This window comes from Gymnoscopelus braueri (assembly GCF_963280865.1).
Source record: "Gymnoscopelus braueri genome assembly, chromosome: 12".
NCBI lineage: Eukaryota > Metazoa > Chordata > Actinopteri > Myctophiformes > Myctophidae > Gymnoscopelus > Gymnoscopelus braueri.
This window is the reverse complement of record NC_137614.1, coordinates 40,527,988-40,542,357: the sequence shown is the minus strand read 5'-3', so window position 1 is coordinate 40,542,357 and position 14,370 is coordinate 40,527,988. Positions and strand designations below refer to the sequence as shown.

At 42.4% G+C, this 14,370-nt stretch overlaps 1 protein-coding gene across 1 annotated transcript in view; it reads left to right on the top strand.

Annotated features, from left to right (window-relative positions):
* Nucleotides 1-3,773: 3,773 nt before the first annotated feature.
* LOC308097271 (PDZ domain-containing protein 4-like) overlaps nucleotides 3,774-14,370 on the top strand; it is a gene marked incomplete at both ends in the record, with an annotated part of 24,549 nt that continues 13,952 nt past the window's right edge. The window contains one exon of the mRNA XM_080444958.1: nucleotides 3,774-3,833. Within this exon, the coding sequence (XP_080301084.1) occupies nucleotides 3,774-3,833 (60 nt within the window). The remainder of the gene's footprint in view (nucleotides 3,834-14,370) is intronic.

The window sequence follows — 14,370 nt, the reverse complement described above, 5'->3', positions numbered from 1 at the left end:
TCATCTGCTGCTGTGTGCATCAACAATTTGATAGCACGTTTGCTTGTTGTTGTTGTTCTCCCTGACTGCTCTTACTGGGATGTATTTGGCTTTCTAGTTAGAGCTCTGTGGAGTGTAGACAGAAACACAGCCTGGAAGAAAAAGAGAGAAAGCAGAAAGGAGGGGAGGAGGGGGGAGGAGGGAGAAAGGGAGGGGGGTGGGAGAGCAAATGAGGTGTGTGTAAAAAAAAAAAGAAGAAGAAGAGTACTGGGAGAGGAGGTTGATGCCCAACCCTTGAAGAGATAGAGAAGAGAGAGGGAGAGAGAGAGAGAGAGAGAGAGAGAGAGAGAGAGAGAGGAGAGATTACAGAGTGTTGAATCCAGAGGAATTCAGCCTCAGTAGTGGCGTGGCGTACAAAACAGAATGCTCCTTACCGCTGGGGGAAACCGCCTTTGTGTTCCACGCTGCAGTGGGTGTGGGGAGGGGGAGTGCATTTACCGTCGCGCCTGAGGGAAGAAGCCAAGAAGTGTCCTCCAATCAGCCGTCAGTGATTTATCTCATCTGGTGAGGCTGCTGATATTGATTTATGACTGACCTGAGAACGGAGGCGCTGCATGGCACGCAAAACCACCTGGAATACTCACTTATACACTCTTTATATGCTTTGATTCCATACAACCTGAAGCACAAACACCTGCCTATGGACGGTTTCCTTTTTTGTTTTTACTCAGAATGACCTGCAGACAAAAGAGGATTAATTAACTGCCTCCCATTCTTCAATTTCTAATTTTCCCTGGAAGACGGATGGAAGATGGACTAACTTCCTAAGCTTGGGTTTCTCCTGTGTGGACAGACACAGAACAACACACGCCTCATGTTTCAATCTGGAAGATACCTGTACACTGTGTTGTGTCATCTATCATCCCCGCGTCTCCTGTGTGTCTCGTTCTTGGTTTCACTAAAGGTGTGCTCTTCAGTCTAATCATATCTAGCACGGTGATGGTGACAGTAGATGGAAATGGAGAGGAGAGAGGAGAGGAGCAGTTGGCCAGATTTGACACGCCTGTTTGCCTTGTAGCGCCTGCTGAGCGCGTCTGACACAACGGAGAAGCTCCGCTGGCCCCAAAGTGTTGTGTTCACTGTCTGTGCGGTGTGCTGCAGGTTTTACAAATATATCATTATTCAGGTCCTTGTGAGTGCGAGATTCATTGAGAAAGCGTGACGGGAGATACTAACTTCCATTAGTGCATGGGTGTGTGTGTGTGAGTGAGTGAGTGTGTGTGTGAGTGTGTGAGTGTGTGTGTGTGTGTGTGTGTGTGTATGAGTGTGTGTGTGAGAGTGAGTGAGTGAGTGAGTGAGTGAGTGAGTGAGTGAGTGAGTGAGTGAGTGAGTGTGTGTTTGTGTTTGTGTGTTTGTTTGTATGTGCTTGTGTGTTTGTGTTTGTGTGTGTGTGTGTGTGTGCGCGTGTGTATGCATGAGTGTGTTAGGAGCCAGGTGTGAGGATTTACTCAGCCTCTGGACACGTTACAGGTGTAGTGGAGCCTCGAGAATTAGGATTATCACTTTGAACAGGTTGTTTTCTGGCAGCATGAACCCGGGGCTCCAGCTGTCAGGCGAGGCTTTGGGCCACTTCCAGGGAACCAATAACTGACTGGAGGAGTAAAGCTAAAGGCTAAAGGTTGAAGCTTAATAAGGTAATGAGTCTCGGGCGACTGAAAAGTGAAGTGACCTCTGCTGCCGGAGGAGGCTTTGTTGTAACTTTCAATCCAATATGAATTATACATGAGGGATGCAAACGGAGGTTAATCACTTCAGTAGACTGAGAAAGAATCTTTTAAACAGAAGTTTAAACTACAAAGGGGGACTGAGAGAGACAGTATTACTCTGAATGATCTTCAGTGAATATGTCTCCCGCTAATGATAACTGGTTGTGCTCAAATGAAATAATTCAGGTGAAGTGCGTATTAGAACTTGTAACAGCTGCAGCATGAATAGCTGGCGGTCTTGATTGTAAACAAATGTGATTTTCTCAATAGCCGTGCGATCACAGCATGCCGCATATCAGCGCGTGGGTGTGATATTGATTTCTGCACTTGGCCAGGTTAGAGGGCTGTCTGCACTGCCTGTAAGAGGTCACTAATTTAATTATAATCCATCATTCACGCTCGCCCCAGAGCAACGTAAGCTGTTGGCCTGTACGGATGATTGGAAAAGGATGTGGCTTAGAGGATCAAAGTGCGACAACTTGTCATGATATCTGACACCAGATCAGATGAAACATTTCATCTCCTCCATTCCTCAACAGGCATTCTCTTGGGCACTTACTTGCCTTCCTCCCTCCCAACATCCGCTGCCGAGCATCTAACGGATATTAAAGGCGTACATTTTGCATTCAGACATGCGCTTCCAAAACCGTCTTTGTGTTTTAAGAGGCCCTCGGTGGCAGTTGTGCTGACACAGACAGAGCGTTTGGCAGGGTATGTGTGGTAGCCCTGCGCCCAGAGAGAAGCCAGTGTTATCGTCTTACTTTGACGCCCTGTGCAGGTGTGCATGTTATTGGCTTTTGTCTCTCAGGAGGCGTGTAGCTTATCTTAGCCCCACAGCAAGGGCTTAAACATCCTGCTAAACGGTTCAGTGCGCAGCCCCCCCCCCCCCCCTTACCTCCACCATTCAGCACCAACAACAATCCCACTCAACCTTTCACCATCTCTTAACTTGATGAGTTTCCATAGACTTAAATTAGGAAGTGCCCTTGACCCTAAACTAAAGCCACTGGGGAGCCGGCATTTAGAAGTCCATTGATCCTGATGGGAACGTAGCAGAGTCCTGACGAGGCTTCTATTGAGGAGAACTTATCTCACTGGACCAGACCCAGCAGAGCTCCAGACAGTCTGGAGAGGGGAGGGCAGCAGAGGCGGAACACTTAGACAGACAGACAGAGAGAGACAGAGAGAAGGGGGCGTCCAGGCGAGTTGTTTGATAGCAGCACTGTTTGTCTGTAAAACTCGTTAAAGTGTTTTGATTTAAAAAGTCCTGTTTGTAAGAGTGTGGTTGTGTGTCTATGTGTGCGGATTGAAATGGGGGGATGATAACCCGTTGAGTGTCAAATCCAGAGAAAAGCATGGGTGGAGGGGGGGGGGGGGATTTCAACTTCTACAAAGAGAATGTGCTCTGATCTCTGTAGTTCAGTGTTCATGCAGAAGAGGGCTGAGCAGGTATACGATGTGATCACTGGACCGTCACTGAAGGGTCCGAGGCCTAATAGATTTTATTTAGATATAAAACCCATCTTTCTCGGATCAGCGATCCCATTCATTCATCTGTCATCCTTGCCCTTTGCACATCAGTCAAAGCGAAGGTTGTGATGTCGTCTGCTACATAAATACAACCTGCAGGCGTCCAAGCACAAGCACTCAAACAAGTCTTTTTATTCCTGCGATGGGGACAGAAACAGACGGATGGACTTTGGGTTGCGACGCCGCTGGTACATGTACATTATCTTTGGATTATGACACTGGAATTTCACTGTGAGAGGATGAAGCGGCAACAGCAACAACAGTGACACGTCCAGAGAAACTAATCTGTACTAATCTGCCACGGCTTCACTTTGTGTTACTTTGAAGAGGGAACTGGTGTTTTACACATCGATACCGCAACACTGTGGATGAGGGAGGGGCTCTGGTACTGTCACAGACAAAGACTCTGAGAGACACAGAGAGAGAGAAAGAGAGAGAGAGAGTTTTGGCTTATTTGTACCTGCACAGCTCAGCCCAGTCACCGGGTCAAAGGTCACAATGGGGTGCAACATGTGTGTGGTTCAGAAGCCTGAGGAGCAATATAGAGTCATGTTCCAGGTGAGTGTCCCCCCCCCTCTCTCTCTGTTTATCTTGCTCCATTGTCACTCTCTCTCTCTCTCTCTCTCTCTCTCTCTCTCTCTCTTTATCTTTCTTACTCTCCCTTTCTCTATCTTTGTCTTTCTCTCTCACTTTCAAAGCATTATTTTGTCTTCCTAAAGTGTCGTTCACACTGAGCACTAAAACTATAACTATAAAAATATAGTCAAGTGGATGGCAGAGTTCACAACAACTATTACAAAATAAAAGAAAACAATATAGTTATAGTTGTCGATATAGATATAGTGCTCAGTGTGAACGGCCCTTAAAGGGATATTTCACTTTTCAAACATGTTTGGGGTCATTTTAATATCGGCTTTTGTGAACACCCCAGACAGTTTTTAAGTTGCTTGATTCAGTAGTAATTTTAACAGACACGCCCACTTCCTATACACACCCTTTGTAACTTCAAACTCCATTTTAACCATGTTAGATTCATTGAAAACAGACCTGTCCTTGGTTCTGGTGACTGATATTGTTCTTCTAATGCGCGAGGAGACTGTGTTTTTTCGATAACCTTTTTTTTTTTTTTTTTTTTTTTTTAAACACAGTCTCCTCATGCAACCACTAACATAATTAAAATGGAATTTGAAGTTACAATGGGTTTGTGTAAGAAGGGGGCGTGTCTGTTAAAATGTATATCAAATATCTAAATACTGATACTGAACTTAAAAACTCTCTGGGGTGGTCACAAAAGCCCAAGTAGACGTAAAAATGACTCCCAACATGTCTGAAAGTGAAATATCCCTTTAATATGCTCCCACGGTGATGCTGCAGTGATGCGTCTTAATGTTGACATGTTGTCATGGAGTCCTACAGGACGCGTCACGCTGACACACTCATTAAGCTCCAACAATGCACGTGTTCATTCTCAACACACTTAAATCCTAAACAAATTATGTGCATCAATTACAGGTATCAAACAATTATTAAGCCGTCAAGGACAACATCTCTGTCAAAGTGAGATGACTGCTGCGTAATTGCGCTATTTAATCAGAACAATGAACATGGCAGATGATAAGGAGTAACAAGATGAAAACTATATTAATTTGCATTTTAGAATGAGTTGGCAACGACCCCCATCGCAAAATGAAGTAGCAATGATGGAGATTAAACCTAGATATCGTATACTACACACATACTGTACTGTATATCTCACCTCTCCTGACATCCTTTCCTACTATCTTATTTGCCAAGTATTCCTTTTAATTAGCATTTATACTAGGACAGCCATTAACTTAAAATTGATGTGGAAATCATTTTGGTCTCTTGAATAATCCTATTAGTTCCTTTATTCAGAATAATCATGAGAAGATGATGCCAATAATTATGGTAATGACAGTCACAGCGATTATAATAATCATAGAATAATTATGATCAAAGGGAGTAGAAAAGAGCTAAATTGCATATAAGGCAGGAAGATCATGCTGCCTCGGAGAGAGTAAAGTGCTGCAGAACAACACAGAGAGCGAGAGAGAGAGACGGAGTGAAAGAGAGCGAGAGGGGCAGAGGAAGGAGGATGGATGGATTGTTATAGCTGGGCCAAAGAGTTATGGTGGAGAGAAGGGTTGCCACGGTTACCGCCTCAGCACCCGTGGTCCACTGGGAACGGAGTGTGTAGGTGGATAAGATCATGTGGATGTATTCAGTGCTTAAGGAAGCCCCTGTAATGGCCAAAATAAACCCCGTGCTAGATCTTTCACTTACGACAGTGGTGAGGCACTCACAGGGTTCACCGTTGTGCAGCGAGACATTATTCAGTGTCCATGACACCAGAAGCCTCAGTAATGTTACATGTTGGAGTCAGTGAACTGAGCTGCGTCTGGTGCCTGAGGCAAGCACCAAGAGAGGAGACAACACATATAGTGCGAGAGGCTGAGCACAGCCAGGGGTACAGTAATGAGTCAAGGAAGGGTGGGGTGGGGAGGGGGGGGGGATATGAAAATGAAAGGGGGAACCAGATGAAAATGAAATGAGGGTGAAGTGACTCAGAGATGGAGAAGGCTATTTTTCTCTCATACTGCAATAATAATTGATTTCAGCGCTTCGTAGAGCAGGGATGAATACACACTATAAAATAAATGGTGCTAAATCACACTCAAAAGTTATTTGGCTCGCAATCATAGGGAAACCTCTAGATGCTATATAGCACCTATCTTAGAGGTTCTATAGCATCTTTGTCAAATATATATACTGTACTGTATATAAACATAGATGTGCTTAAACTAAGCTGAAGCACCAGTAGAGAACCTCTAAAGAACCATACAGGACATAACAGGTTCTTTGTACAGCAGCAGTGCTACGGTATATATAGTACCTCAACCACCATATGTATGGCATATGGCAGCTTGAGTGACTTCAGACCTCTGGGGAAAGAGAAGCGAGAGAGGGAGGTAAAATGGAGTATACCGTATGTTTGTAGTCTGAGACATGGTGGGAGACAGCCAACAGGGGGTTGGTTGTAGTGACACTGATTGTGACACTGATTGCAATAAGTATAAAGATGCAGTAAGTTATATTATTTTCTTTAAATAAGTGTTGAATAGCTCTATATTCTGATAGCAATCATTGCATACAGTGTTTGTTCAGTAACAGGGGTCTCCTTGTCTCTCCAGCTCTTTAGAAAGGGTTCTTTTTTAGGTTGGGATATCAATTTGTTCCAATCAGAAGAGAGAGAACTCATCCACAATACAGGATAAACAAGTGATGACACACAGAAAAGAGCGGACAAAATTGAAACTGGAGCACCATAATATATTGAAGCTGATAGATGGGTACTCTCCTCCTGATTGGATGAAATTGACAACCCACCTGACAATGTATTTTCTGATTAGAGAGCTGGAGAGACAGGGAGACGCCTGTTATCGAACAAACACTGTATGACAACAATCACTCTCTGAATATAGGGCTTTAACCATTTCACCAATAACTTTTTGTTTTAACCCACCCCTTCAAAGGAGTGTAAGTGACATTTTGTGGTTGAAACAAGGTTTTGTGGTTTTAACTTTTTGCTACAATTTGTTGCAAAAAATGTGTGTCAATGTAGTCGGCCATTGCTGAGAAGGAGCATTTGTGCTCAGCAAACCTACCCTGGATAAATAAAGGTTTAAAAACAAAACTCAACTCTCTTCCAAGGTTGCACCCTTGCAAGGTTGTTCTGCTAGAGTAGGTCACTCTATAGCAACACAGTTGTACTATGATGTCTAGACGACTGGGGTGTTGATTAGTGATTCTTGGAGGGGGCTGGGCAGGAACTAGCTATAGCGTGCAGCGAGCGTGGTCATTCATTAGGGAGGCTCTGTTTTGTACAAAGCTGCTGTGTGTAAGTCCGAGTGGACATGACAGGGTACTGGAACGGGGGGGGGGGGGGGGTTTGCATATAATGTGTTTTAATTAGCCTGGAATCACTCTACATGTAGCTGAGAGAAAAGCCACCAAGCAAATGTAGATACAGAAACCACAGGCTGGTTTGCAAGAGACATACCGGTAATTGGCTTGAGGTTATATTGACTGGAACCAGTAGGATTGCATGTTGAGTGTGAGCAATTGACTATTAAACTGTAAACGATATAAAATGCACATTTCTGTGGTTGAAAATGAAATAAAAATTATTAACATAAAATTATTAAAAAAACTCTAAAATAAGAGCAGACTCCAGACCCCCCTCTTCTTACAAAGGTAATTAGTGCAGCCATGAAATTAAATCTCTGTTACTATTCACATGTAATGAGGACTTTTCATGCTGTGCAGGTGGTTGATTAAAGCGCACAGCATGCACAGTGTGCCATCTTAACCACTTTCAACCTGGCTTCCCTATTTTGGGCATGCGATTATAGGCGAAAACATTTACAAACTTTACAAAGAAATTCTAAAATAGCAATGCGATGCGCTGTATGCTTGTAGAACTGCTATTTTGGCTATTTTCACTTTACGTAAATAGGGCTTAAGTGTAAAAATGTAATCACATTTCCCCATTCTACTACACATCTGAGGTTTGCAGCTTCGTTCTGCGCTGTCCTCTAACAAATACGCTTAATTACAGCTTAGAATTAGAAACGGTCCATTGAGCAACCGTTTTTATTTTTTTTACTAGACAATAAATACGGTGTTAAACAGCTTTTGCTTTGACGTGAGCCCGTCTGGTCTGTATGGAAGCAGTGGGTTCCTCTTGCCAAAGGAAAGGAACTCATGCATTTTACATTAGGCCTATGCTCCACACAGGCTGTGTGGAATGGTGGCGGTACACGCCCATGTGCACATCGCCTCATCAACTCCGACTCCCACCACAGCCCAAACACCATGATTTCTACTAGTGGTGCAATAGTTAATCAAAATAAACCGTTTAATGGAATATGTATTGAAAATTACCAATTTTAATCAAATAATTTATTTTGGCAGAACATTTTAATTATTATAAATTATATTTTTTGTTTTTTTTACAGAAGTTGTAAAAATAAAAAAATACAGAAAAAAAGCTGATCTACAAGCTCACAACACAAGCTGCAAAACCTCACTATCTGTTTGTGAAGTATAAAATAGGGCTTAAATGGTTAATCACACTGATCACTTTGGTCAATTTTAAAATAAAATCTATTACAATTATTTCATGTCGTTTTGTTGATATACTGTATATAGAAAATTGAAAACGTTATCCAAAAAGGATTTGATTAATCGGAAAAGTAATCGAAAATAATCGACAGTTGCAGCCCTATTGTGGTTAATTTGAAGAGCTATGGGTTAAGCTGCAGATCCTTCGACTCACAGAACCCTCTGACCAAGGCATTCCATCTTAAACATCATTGCAAAGTCCACCTGTCCCACACGTCTCCCTCCATTTGTTTTTGTTGATTTGTTTATTCGTTTTTTCTCCCCTTTCAACACAGAACTGAGTGCAGGGAGACGGTTTCCATGGCAACTAAAGTCATTAAACAAGCCTAATGTGTTTGTGTTCTCTCCGCATTGTCATGAAGATACATGCTGACATGCACACTGTGCAAACAGATGGGAATCAATACAATCTAATGACCCACTGACGTTAAACTGAGTAAAATGCATGATTGTGTGTGCACAAGTACGCACAAGCGAATGTGGGCAAAATTCAGTACGCAATATGACGACTTCAGCAAATAGTAACATTGCTGAGTGTGTCAGGACACACTCGCTCTGCCATTACATTTGATCAAATGTATTTTCCACATATTTAAAGCTACAATCCAGGACTTCGTACATCTGCATTTATTGAGACATTTACCCTGGTGTCGGGTAGGACATCTACTTGTTGTGTGCGCACTGGATTGGAGACTAGATGCACCGCCATCTTCATTGTAATTCAGACATCGTTGCAGTTACCTCTCTCGGTTAAGAGAGAAAGACATAAAACCTTCACTTAATTGGTCTCGTCTCTATTCCTTTCTTCCCATTTGGTGATTAATGATTTCCTCCTTGATTGCAAGACTTGTACTTGTGTGGCCTGTTTAGTAGTGGTTGTCAAACTTTAAATTTCAAGGACTGTCATAACTCTGAGTTAACAACCCAGTAAGGGTCCATTTGGAACCCCTCAAGGAACCCAGAGAGTCCCTGGACCCCACTTTGAGAACCCCTGAGTTACACCTTTTGGACCACAACGGAAACAAGTCCCCACGACTTTTCTGTGTTATCCTTTTAGCCTTAATGTCTGACTACCTCGTGCTGTTTACATTTCTGACAAATAAAGTATTCAATCAATCAATTAAAAACCTATTTCAGATTATAATGTCCCATGAAGACCTTGTTGCTAAGATTTGTAACAAGTTGCGTACTGGTGTCTCGCTCCGAAAATAGCAGATCTACTCACAACAGATCTGCTATTTTCAGGGCGAGACATATTGTGCAACCAAGTAGAGTATAACTCAGGCTTTACTGTACGTGTCTCAGATGGAGCAGACATACTGCACATTACTATACTGTGTGTGTGTGTGTGTGTGTGTGTGTGTGTGTGTGTGTGTGTGTGTGTGTGTGTGTGTGTGTGCGTGCGTGCGTGTGTGTGTGTGTGCGTGTGCGTGTGCGCGTGTGCGTGTGTGTGTGTGTGTGTGTGTGTGCACGTGTGTGTGTGTGCATGTGTGTGTTGTGCATACACTGTACAGTGCGTTGTTGCACTGTACAGTATATATGTTAACTCCCATTAATTATATCACTTGACAGCAGCTCATTATCCTTTGAATTATCAGCTCATTACTGTATGTCGTTGGCCTTTGTGTGTGTGTGTGTGTGTGTGTGTGTGTGTGTGTGTGTGTGTGTGTGTGTGTGTGTGTGTGTGCACGTGCGCACACACACGCGTGTGTGCGTGCATTTGTGCGTGACAGGAAAACGTGTTACCTGGTAGTTATAATGTGCTGTGTGTTTTACTGTACCCTAAATTCCATTAGTGCACGGGTGTGCGTGTGTGCGTGCGTGTGTCTGTCAGAGTGTTCCAGACCTTCATAGTTGTCAGGTCTTTGAGAGGGAGAGGCAGTCATTCCCATCTCTGGGAACGAGTGGTACTGTATATACTGCTGTATGCACTATATGTGGTACAGTACTGTAAGGTACCGTACAGTATACTGTATCTGCACATGCAGTAGAGTACAATATGGAAACTGTTTAAATTGATGGGGTTATTTCATCTCCCACTGAGATTTGTTAACTTCATCTATTTCCCTGAATGTTATGAACCAGTCTTTTAAATCAATACTTTTCGGGGTGCGGCGGCCGCTCTCTGGATAGTGTGTTGACCACATAATTGCAATGTCCCTGGTTCAGTTGCCATCCCTGGCTAAAAATATAACCTAAAAAAAAAGAGAAAATCAATACTTTTATCGTTCTCATAAAATGCCTAATATTGACGACACACCGCGTCAGTGTGTTTAAAAGTAGGCCGGTGATATGAAACAACGTGGGGTTATCACCGCAGCTCCGCTCTGTCTCGGGACTAATTGATTTTTGTGAAGAGGTGAAGGCTGCACCCCTCTGAGCCTGCGAGATGAGAAAAATCAATTACCAAACCAAGTACAATTCAATATGTGGAGGGCATGCCTCTGAACGCCCCTCAAAAACACTCCTAACTCCATGGCTGGAAATAAACTATGGGGCGTGTGTACAGTATGAGCGCACGTGCATGTTTGAGTGCGTGGGTGTGTGTGCATGCGTGCATGTGTGTGCATACTCTTTTCAACACTCTAGGCTATATGTCTATATCAGGCTGCAGTGTGTGTCTTTTTTACTCTTAAGCCTGAAAACATAGCCTTCAAATGTGGGCTTGTAGATCTGCTACTGTATGTTCGGGCTGAGAATAAATTAGGCATGAGTTTCTGTCCTATTGTCTTATTTATTTTCTTGATCTCTGTCCATTGTATGGTACATAAGAGATTAATTTGCTCTTTAAAAGGACTTCAAATAGAAACTAATTAGGCTTAGTCTTAATTATTTCCCACGGGTTTCTGTGTGTGTGTTATGTGTGTGAATGTGTGTACATTTCCTTAAAAGCCTGTTTTCCTCGATTTGTTCATGCTTCGTTACGCTTTCCTCTCCTCCTTCCTCCATTCCTCCATCTTTCACCTCCCCGTCTCCCCGTTCTCTCTCCTTCAACATCGTCATCTATCGTTCGTTTTCTTCTCTCAGTCCTTTGAACTCTGCCTCTCTTTCATCTCCACCACTGACCTCCTGCTGTGCTCGGGTGAACATTTGGAGGCTTCAGTTGAGCAGGGAGTTTACATACATTTCAAAACCCATTTCACGCAGACATACAGTATGTGGGGGTGAAAGCACACAGCCCAATCTCTCACCTATATATGTAAAGCATTTTAAATTGTGTTTGTTTATGACATGTGCTATGCAAATGAATTTGCCTTGCCTAACCTAAGGGTAATATATCATCCAAACCTACTAGGTCATTAGTCTTGTGTTGCCAGACGATCAGAGATATCTACCTAGGCGGAGATCCTCTGGCTTCTGTCTTGGAATTGTATCAATTACTAATTGTTTAGGCAAATGGAGTGGGAGGCACTTCACATTATAAGTTTAATATCGTAGCTGTTTGGTGGAAAGCTGTCCAAAACTGTTACTTTTCAGGGAATGGGGAAAAAAACCTGTTTTCCTGTTTAACTACATTGTGGGTCCAATGTAGTTATTTTTTTTGTCTCAAGTTAAAGTTAATACTTTTCATTGGTACAATATAATGCACAGACACACTTAAACATTTTCGTTATCAAAAAATTCCAAATATAGTGAAAATATCCAATCTGCAAGCTCGCAACACTAAATTGGCTATTTTCACGACTTTTGCGTAGCACTCTTTTACGACGAAGTAGGGCGTTCATTTATGACAAAAAACATAAAAATGTGAAATGTAGAGATACAAAGTTTCTGCCCGACTGCAACGATACGTATATGAGCTCATGGGAGAAGTACATTAAACATTCAGGGTGGTGGTACAGGAGTTCTCGGGGGGAAAGCAGGGAGATGAGCCTAGTTGTATACAAAGATAAGAGAGGACCTGCTTGTGTCTGTACTCTGAGCCTGAGGACCCCCTTGGGGTCTGGGACCCCTAGGGGTCCTCACTACAGGTGGGCCACCAAGTCTTTGTGTGACAGGAGGATATATATATATTTTTTACATTAACCACTTGAATCCTAGCATCCCTATTCTGGGGGGGAACATTCGCCGAAAATCTCAGATGTGCAAGCCCACAGCTTGCAGATCAGCTATTTTCGTTAAAGTGGTTTGATGCAGAGGGAAAAATAAGAGCAGATCTAGAACCGTTTCTAAGTATTGATGGTTTAAGTGGTCAAATGTCTGAAAATGCACACTAACGTTGAAGAGCTCTGCCCTAAACAATAAACACCAGACTTGTGCCATGCCTATCTTGACTCAATCATATTCAGATGGTCAGAACATATAAGGCAACAAACAGTTGAACAACATAACAACAATATAATAAAACATATTGGTACAATTCTACCACAATATGTCCACACTACGCCAGGTAATAGACCACCTTAAGGTCACTTTGTCAGAGCTCTCCATTTGACATGATGGTTGCTTGTCTCATCCCAGGGATTGTCATCCTCTGGTCGTGCAGCCTGTCATGTAATGGTAACACACTTATCCTTGGATGAAATAAGGTTTGGATCCTTGGATCCCTCCTCACATATCGTCGCTGTCGGGTGGAAATCTCATAATATGTCCAAAGCTGGGACTTTTCAGGGAATGGAAAAAAAAACATTTCACTTTCACTTAATTTTTAATTCCAAAGTAGCAGGCTCATAAGCTGTGAGCTTATTGATCAGCTATTTTTTGTTGCTTTTGTGTGACACTTGTAGTATGAAGTAGGGCATTGATGTATGGGGGAAAAAACAACATAAGGTTTCTGCCCGACAGTGATGATATACTGTAGTAATAGACCTTCGCATCCTATTAGGTATTAGAGACCATCATAGCCTATACTAGGTAGCAGGTCAAGGTTAATGTGCAATGCATGCCTCATCAGGTAAGACACACTCGTTGCATTAAAAACATCACCCTATGAGGTCATCTTCAAAGCAATGCTCTCAGAACATCTCATTGATAATGAATGAGAGAGCTCTCTCTTTCTCTCTCTCTCTCTCTCTCTCTCTCTCTCTCTCTCTCTCTCTCTCTCTCTCCCCCCGTCTCTCTCTCTCAATTAAATTTCAATTCACTTCAAATGTGCTTAGCTGGCATGGGAGAACATACGTTTACATTGCCAAAGCAAGTGTCAAATACAATCAATTAAAACTAAGAAATGTGTGTACAATTAATGGGAATAAAGAAATGTGTAAACAGAACTATGTCACATTGCAACATGCAAAAAACGAGCTCACAAAAAACACATAAATGTTAATTTGCTGTTCGAAAGTTATTTTATACACATGTAGGCAAGGTATAAAGCTTTTAGAAATAATAGCAATTTTTTCCAGGATTTTGCAGTCACTTGTCACTTGGTATAAGACTTTCTGGGACAAATAGCAGCAATTTCTCTCTCTCTCTCTCTCTCTCTCTCTCTCTCTCTCTCTCTCTCTGCTCTCTCTCTCCCCCTCTCAGACTGTATTCAGACCTGTCAGTCATGGCCATTGGGCTACTCTCTAATAGCCTGTATCTCTCCTTCCTCGTGCTGATATGAATAAACAGCTCCACAGTGCTCCTGCTGTGGACACAGGGAACAATAGATGCCTCATGCTTTTAGTGAGAATGAGGGAGATAGAGAGATGGAGGGAAGATAGCATCGCTGTTGGGCAGAAACCTTGTATCTGTTTTTTTTTTTGTATTTTTTTGTATTACTTTTTATGTTTTTTTCGTGAATTAATGCCCTACTTCGTTCCAATGTTTTGGGGAAAAGGTGAAAGTGTAAGTGGTTAAGTGTATCTGGTTTTATGAATATTGAAGCAATGAAAAGTATTAACAAGTGTGTTAATAGTGTGCTTGTGACTTAATAATAACGAAATTGGAGCTATTGGAACATTATTTT